This window comes from Papilio polytes, unplaced genomic scaffold (genome assembly GCF_000836215.1).
Source record: "Papilio polytes unplaced genomic scaffold, Ppol_1.0 DF820956.1, whole genome shotgun sequence".
Classification (NCBI taxonomy): Eukaryota; Metazoa; Arthropoda; class Insecta; order Lepidoptera; family Papilionidae; genus Papilio; species Papilio polytes.
In genome coordinates this window covers 1883716-1891966 of record NW_013528248.1, presented here as the reverse complement: position 1 = coordinate 1891966, position 8251 = coordinate 1883716, and the positions used below count along the sequence as shown (strand labels likewise).

The 8251-nt window shown below is 46.8% G+C and overlaps 2 protein-coding genes across 2 annotated transcripts; one reads left to right on the top strand and one right to left on the bottom strand.

Moving 5' to 3' along the window:
• Nucleotides 1–175: 175 nt before the first annotated feature.
• LOC106109958 lies at nucleotides 176–6461 on the bottom strand. The gene is made up of 10 exons (XM_013291615.1): nucleotides 6037–6461; nucleotides 3764–3934; nucleotides 2984–3161; nucleotides 2708–2856; nucleotides 2565–2638; nucleotides 2031–2184; nucleotides 1516–1916; nucleotides 1210–1371; nucleotides 732–868; nucleotides 176–204 (listed from the first exon to the last, which is right to left on the bottom strand). Exons 1-10 carry the CDS (start codon nucleotides 6352–6354, stop codon nucleotides 176–178), a joined length of 1773 nt encoding a protein of 590 aa, XP_013147069.1. The 5' UTR covers nucleotides 6355–6461.
• LOC106110050 lies at nucleotides 6239–7876 on the top strand. The gene is made up of 4 exons (XM_013291738.1): nucleotides 6239–6328; nucleotides 7131–7315; nucleotides 7381–7460; nucleotides 7535–7876. Exons 2-4 carry the CDS (start codon nucleotides 7210–7212, stop codon nucleotides 7772–7774), a joined length of 426 nt encoding a protein of 141 aa, XP_013147192.1. The 5' UTR covers nucleotides 6239–6328; nucleotides 7131–7209; the 3' UTR covers nucleotides 7775–7876.
• Nucleotides 7877–8251: the final 375 nt, after the last annotated feature.

Sequence of the window (8251 nt, the reverse complement as noted above, 5' to 3'; positions counted from 1 at the left end):
CATGGCGGTGTGTGTGCAGTCGGTGTGTAGAGTGCGCCGCGAGCCGCGACCTTCACGAGCGCGCGTGCGTTAGCTCTCGATGGCCGCGATGACGCGAATTAATAATTTAAATTATCTAGTCTTACATTTTATCGTATTAAATGGCGTAGTCGATTTCAGTCAGCACTTTGTTTCATCATGTTGTAACGCTGGACACGTCCACACCTGGATATAGAATAACAAACTATCTGTACTTAAGTTTTCGTTATTTATTTAAAAAAAAAAAATTATCGTACTATGTATTTAGGAGGTCGTGTTAATAAATTTAAGTCCCTTTCTTTTTACCACCCTTTTCTTATGAGAGGACGGGAAGGGAAAGTGGAGTGGAAAAAGTGGGTAAAGGAGATGCATAGGAGGGGGAAATAACGTCTTTATGTGCATCTCCTCCTCCGTCAGATAAGGGTAGGCAACGCATCTGTAATTGCGGATGTCTATGGGCAGCGGTCGCTTCGCCATTCTGGCGGATTCAGGTGGCCGCTTGCTCGTTTGCCACCTTATGTTATATAAAAAAAAACAAAAATATAGATAACGGCGCGATATGATTGTTAATAAGTTGTTAAGATTGTAAATAAATAAGTTGAGAATATTTTGTTTTGTTTTTAGTGTATTTTTGTACGTAAAAACTACTGGTCTCTAGTGAATATTTGTTACACTGATTAAAAAAAAAAGAATATTTACATATAGATATTGACCGGCAAGCACGAGTAGATGAGTGGGGCTCGCGGGCAACAGCGCGGCGACGGGCGGCGCGGCGTGCGGCAGCGCGGCCCCGCGCGCGCCCGATCGCGCCGCCACCACGCGCACCGCGCCCGACCCCGGCCCCTCCGGCCTGCGCACACAACAGCATCAGGGCCTCTATGCGCCTCGTAGGAACACTGCGCACGCGGCAGGTACACGGACCCGTCGACCGTTGCCAACTTTCGAACACGTTCGACATGTTTTATTTCCCATACACATTATGAAAAATTATTGGTGTAAAAAAAAACCATAGATAAAAGTAGCACTAGCTGCTGAACTAATACACGATGATAACTCAGACACGCATGAAAACATTTATTTTTCGTGCTTTAAGAATCTCGATTGGGGCTCGGCTTATTTGGATTTGCATTCACCAATGAATAGCTGCGTAGCATTAAAACTGAATTTACAAATGCAGAACAGATCGTTTACGTGACTAGGAAGTCGTCGCAGACCGAGGGCTGCAGCAGGTAGAGCGCGGGGGGCGAGGCGGGCGCGGCGGGTGCGGCGAGCGGCACGCGCAGCAGCGGGCGCAGCGCGGGCAGCGAGGCGCACTGCGCGCCCGCGCCGCACACCGCCCACACGCAGCCGCCGCTGCACAACATTCACTCTACTACTCGGCAACACCTCGCCTTTACCATTTAGATCAACGTTTCTGTTATAAAGAAATTAAATATTTCGTTTAAATAATGTAAGACCCGTGGAGTTCCGTTCAGTTGACGGATCTGATAGTATTGTTAAAAAAAAATAAAAATAAAATCCATGTAAATTGGAGCAATGTGCCTTGGAGTTGATACATGATGATACCACCAAGATGATATTAAATTGGAAACTGACTTTGGATGTATTTTTACGCCTAGTATAGCAGAAGGAAGGCGGCACGTGGCAAGTGGTGGCGTGCAAAGGGCGCGCAGCTCGCGCTCGCTGGGTGGCGGCGCGGGAGGCTCGCCAGGCGCGGGAGGCGCGAGCCTCGCCTCGCGGTACGCTCGCACGCGCTCCGCCAGGGAAGTGGTCGCGAACAGAGGCGGCGGCGCGCGCGTTCGCAGCGCCCATACGGCCAGCGCGCACGCCGCACCGCGCGTCCCGCCCGCCGCGCCCACTGCCGCCAGCACCACCCGCTCGTACTGCTCGGCACGCATCTACACAAAATAAACAGAAACACTACACAAAGATCTCACATGATAATATGTCCCATTACAATAATAGAAAATTAGTAAGTGTCTATTATAATGTTAGAACGAGGGGCGACTCACCGGCAACGTGGCGCGCCAGTAGCTGGGCCGCGGGCACTCGGCGCCATCGGATGGCACTTCCGTTGGCTCGTCGGCGGCGACGAGCCGCTCCTCAGGGCTCCGGCCTTCTAGCTCTTCTAACTCATGCACCGGAACCTCTGCCGCAAGCATGTGTCTGAAATAATTTATAAAAACCAAATCGTAATTTTACAAAAAACAAAAAGTGACTAAGATAAGTATTCGATCTAACGTAGATGTAGATTTGTACAAGGTAAAAAGTTTTGTGACTTAAAAGATGGTTGTGATAGAGTACATCTATACTTTCTAAACAAACATAATGAAGTGTACACAAACACTTCTTAGTTATATAGAATGGCAGCAATGACAGCAAGGGGACAAGAACAACAAGCAAATAGCAGCAATTCATGCGGTGGTGAAGTCGTACGGGAACAGCTGGTTTTTTAACGCATTTAAAACTTAGTAAATGACATGAATGGCGCGCCGTGGGCGCTATAGTGGTGGCGCAGTTAGGACTAGCAATAAGTTGAAACTCACGTGATGTGCGCGGCGGCCTCATTGTAGACGCGCAGCACCGGAGACCTCACGCCCGCGAACTCCGACTGCACGCCCTGCAGACACACGTACCTTGTGTCATATCAAGTCGAGAGCCAGGACGGGACACGACAGGCCAGTGGCACCTGGTCGGCGGCGTTAAGCCACACGGTGGTGACGGCGCGCGCGGGCGCCAGCAGGCGCAGCGACAGCGACAGAAAGGCGGCGGGCCCGGCCCAGCAGCCGCCGCCCGGGCCGCACTCGGCTCGCACCTCTGCCCGCCCCACGCCACTCTCTGATGTTGAAAAAATTTGCTTGAAACTGAGCACATTAATCTTTTAATTGACTAAGTAAGTAGTCACCCAAAATAATGGATGAATTAACTCATATTCACGGACATCTGTAAATGTAAGAATACCGACCGTCGAACCTCAAGACGAGCAGCTCCCAGCGGTCGGCGAGCACAAGGGGCCCTGAGAGCAGTAGGCGCGCATCGTCTGGCGCCCAGCTTACTGCCAGCACCGCCGCCCAGCCGCGCGCTCGCTCGCTGCGGTGCCAACACTGCTCCCACCGCGGGCTGCCTGACACGCGCGCCCACACCTGCCCGCCCCGAGCCCACGCCCACGCAGCACCGACACATACACGATACGATAAGAGTACCACTAATACTTATCAGAATATCAGTACAATTGCTTATTGGGTTTCACTTTCACCCCGCGGCTGACAAGTCACCGCTTTGAAAATTCAAATTCAACAGTGTTAAGATGAAGAGAATAGTGCGGAAGAACACATATTTTTTTTTAATTCCAGGCGGACGGAGTCGCGGGAGAAAGCTAGTATAACATATTTTTTTCAATCAAAGTATGTACCATTGCTGTTTGCACTTTTGCTACCTCATAGATAGTTCAAAGATCCTTTTATTAAAATAAAAAGGCATTCGGACTGAAATCAATAAATTCTCCTTTGGAATTGTATTTTTTTCCTTAAAGAAGTTATCCGAATTTCGAAATAACAATGGTAGTCTATTGGTCCAAAGTTCGGCGAGTACGGTGGATGTCTTAGACATTACAATTGGAGCTCCTTTTATTTGCGTGGTGACCTAACCAAAGATAAATGGAGATATTTGAGTTCACAGACCGGTAGGACAATTCGCCTATTCAATGTGTAAGGACCTAATAATTTATTACAAAAATCTGACATACCGTAAGCGAGGCATCATCGGCGGCGAGCGCCAGCCGGTCCCCAGCGTGGCTGAGCGCGGCGTGCGCCACAGCGGCGCCCCCCGCGGCGGGCGCGCGCCACGCCAGCCGCCAGCACGCTGCCGCCAGCCAGTATTCGCGCCGCCACGACCACGCCGCCCACGACTCTCCTATCTTCCGCAAAACATTCACTTAATAAGCCAACACACGAGACATTTTAAATAAAACAAAGAGATTAAAAGGAGATCAAAACATTCTCAAAAAAACAATACACTAAAAAATAACGAAATAATTCCTTGAAAACAGTAAACCTTTATTAAAAAAACAAAATAAAAAAATAAAAACCTCTTTATTGCCATCCAAGAATACACAGAGTTGTACAAAATAAAAAAACATACATGAAAAAATTATAACAGATGGCAAAAGGGGAGGCTCAGCTTATCCGATAATGGTTGAGATCCAGTGTCGAGCTGGTTTTCAGCCACCCCCCTTCCCAAGATGTAAAAGGGAGCGTAGATAGCCCGAGGTCGCTGTACACTCGTAATAAAATAAGCTTAATAACCATAACAGATTTATCAATCTAAAGTGGAAAAAAATGAACTTATTAGCAGCAAAGAGCAACTCAGATAAAATAATTAAAAAAACAACTAATTTCAAAGTAAAAACTCAAATAAAACTCCTCTACTTTCTATGTGTGTATGTGTGTTGTATGTACGGTGTGTGTGTAAGTGTTCATGTGGTAGAGTGTATTCGTATTTGAATGAATGGAATTCCGTAGTGCCAGGTGATGAGTATAATGACATATTATAGATTTTGTCCGCGTGGGAAAAACAGAGGTAAGTAAGTAGATCACGTTGTTCTTCCAAGCTCCACTTCCCATCTATGCCAAATTTCATCGAGATCTATGCAGCCATTTAGGCGATAAGCCCTAACATCCATCCATCCACCCAAACCTCCTCATTGTAATATTTGTAAGATTACACGTACCTCTTCAAACTTAGGTGTTTCCAGTAGGAATGTTTTATGTTTTTTTTGTGGTTATTTTATAACAAGTAGAATCGTTTAAAAAAAGAAAAAAAAACACATGTTTATTCCCTATTCTGTCCAGCCGTGCGTCGCTGTTGCCCGTGAGTTTTAATATTTTAATAAATTCTAGAATCTTGGTCAGAATAACATACTCTAAAAGGCAATTCTGATCCACATTTAATACTCTATCGTGAAAACATATTTATTTGGATAAGGATTCATATCAAATAAGAATAAAAGCGTTTTAAATGAAGTCGATTGCATTTATTTGACGGTTTTCGCGAAACAAACAGTTACTGTGCGACAACCTAAAGATATAGATATATGCTATCGCGGACTTTAATTTAGCTAATTGAATGAGCTGCAATTCTTTCATACATTATTTTTATGTAGGTCTTATAGTTTAGGCTACGTAAGCCAAGAAAGAAAACTTTGTTACAAGTTGGTATTTTTTTTCTGCGACTCGAAATTTGCTTTTTATGATATCTCCTAAACTATTGATCGGAATTATACAGTTCCAAGGGCAGTTATAATCTACATTAAATTCTCTTGACGATGGACACATCTATTTGGATAAGGATTAATACCGAACACGAATAATAGCGTTGAAAGTATAGATTTCGAGCGATATTTTGATGAAAAAAGTGGTTATTGTGCGACAACATTAATAGATAGATATATGCTGTCGCGGATTTTTATTTAGCAAATTTAATGGGCTACAATTCTTCCATACATTATTTTTATGTAAGTCTTATAGTTTAGGCTACGTAAGCAAAGAAAGCAAAAATGACCCTAAATTTCGTCGCGCGATGTCGAGCTAAACTATTTAACTACATCGTAGTCTTTGACTTCAAAAATTAAACAAAAAAATGTGACCCACTTGCAAGCATTACCTTTCGGATAAAAAAAATAATTATCAAAATCGGTCCACTAGCGGCGGAGTTATGCCGTAACACACTTAAAAAAAAAAAACATACAGACGAATTGAGTATCTCCTTCTTTTGGGAAGTCGGTCAAAAATGGGACCCACCTGCAAGCACTACCTTTCGGATAAAAAAAGTATTATCAAAATCGGTCCACTAGCGGCAGAATTATGCCGTAACACACGTAAAAAAACATACAGACGAATTGACTACCTCCTTCTTTTGGGAAGTTGGTCAACAAGCTACAAATGCATGTATGTGAAAACATTTAGTATTTCCCCAGAGTTAGATTTTTGTACGGTATAGATTACGTTACTTGCCAGTCACGTTGTGTGCGGAGTTGAGTGCAGCGGCGGCGCGTGCGCGGCGCAGGGCGGCAAGGTGCGCGGGAGCGGCGCGAGGCAGCAGCGCGCGCCGCCACAACCAAGACTCGATGGCGGCTCGCCAGCCGCGGCACACGTGTGCCGCAGCCCACAGCTCGGCGCCGTTGAGCCACGCGAACACCGCGCGTAGCACCTCCCCGGCCGCGCCGCTCGTGCCCTGCCACGTCTCGCTCCCAGCGTCTCTAGCGGCCTGCCCGTCGTCTTCGCTGCCCGACATCGGCGCCGGCGCGTGCGAGGTTAGTGCTTCTCGCGCGGCGCACATTTATACTGGGTGCCAGGCGGTGACTCGACTCGTCCCGTCCCGACCAAGACTCGAGCCGCACTGATATATTTAGCACAATACGACGTTTTCATTTTGTGTTCTGGTTACTGCTACCACCGAGTTAGTTTGTGCGTTAAACAATAGATGGCGTTCAATGTCATAGTACAATAAAAATTGCATGTAGCTTCGTGTTGTGGTCCGTGGTTGTCGCGACATAAACTGCATGTTCGATCTTATACTCTCGATCTCGACTTATCCCCCTGTCTTAGGAAATAAGTATTGATAGGACCCGGTCGTACAAAGCGTCTCTGACCGGAAGGCCATATGAAGAGATAAAGAGCTCCACAGGAAGCGCTACAAGGATCTTCATGACATATTTTGGACATCAAAACAACCCTACACTGGCTACGTTTCGGAGATGTCTTCTGAAACTCAGGGTTTTGTCTGAGCGAAACAGGATCAAGAGCCAGCATTGCCGAGTCCCACCTATTCATCAGTGCACTCAGGATACTATTGGGGCTGTGACGCTCTCGCTGCATTAAGGAGGCGTACGAGCATCCGCGAACATGGCAGAGGCGTTGCAATAACGTGACTAAAGGTTTAACATAGACGACACGTCACTACAGGTACAGCTGTTATATGAGTAGGCATGGCACGGCATTGCATCGCAAGCGGTCCCGGTGCCGTCACACTTAATGTAATTGCGACGAGTTTGAATGTTAACTGTCAGAAGCGGAACGATAACAATAGTAAAACAAATGATGTTTGCCATACAGAAGCGGAGCGCCCTAATATAAAACGGGGCGATGCTGCGCCGCGGTCAGTCGCAGCAGCGCAGCGCACGCGTGTGGCACAATGAAAGCACCCCCGGTCGCGTCGGCCGCCCTGGCCGCACTGGTGCTGCTTTTCGTGCCTGCCACTGCACTCAACCTTTTCCAATACAAGACGGAGGTCGTCAAGGGTGAGTGTTGCGAAGACGACAATTACTTTTTTAGTGTACTTTAGTAAAAGCGTTGTTTTTTTAAGGCGCTTCCTGCGGCACCGAGAACAAATCGCTGGGACCTTTCTTTATCCCGAATAACCAGTGCTCCGGTGTACTGTACAATGTAAGTATGAGTGCGTTCGCGACGGCCGCGAGCACCCGGCGGCGCTGCTGATGCAACACGCTCTCTGTCCACAGCTGACGCAGCACTGCGAGCAGCTGGAGTTGGTCCGGGTTAGCGTGACGGACTACGCGCACGTCAAGGTCACCATTGACGACTCATTGACCTCGGTGAGCATCGAACGCTCCCCGAACCTTGTGAACACGTGCCCCGGGCGCGCCGCGGTGCGCGCGGTGCTGGGCTGCGGCTTGCACTCCGACGAGGCGACGCTCGATGGCGCGCCGCTGGACATCGACAGCGCCTTGCCGCCCATGTAGCCGTCGCGGCGCGTATTCGTAGTCAATTCTATAGTCAACTCGTTCAGCAATCAAATGTGATAAAACAGTCTCGAGCAGTTTGTTATTAGATAAATAAATGTATTAAACTGAAATCGTCGTAGGCGTAATCGCCTTTTTTATTTAAAATTTAAACCTACAGCCTACAGAAAGAAAAGCGAGCTGAGTAGACAGCTAAACTGAATCATGCCTTAAATAGTATTAAAAACCAAACTTCCTATTTTAATTAGGAATACTTAATTTGAGCTCCGTTTTCAATGTTTTTAAAGATTTGTATTGGCCGCAGACGAAGCCAGCGCGCAGCGACATGTGCGAGCTTCGTGCTTATTATAATCATTTACACCGTGCATACAATGCAAAATACATTTAAAAAACAGAAAAGCTTAACTGACGAAAACAAATTAACCAAGTCAGTGTCACCTTCAATTCAAAATAGTTAAATACGTTGTAGGTCAGGGC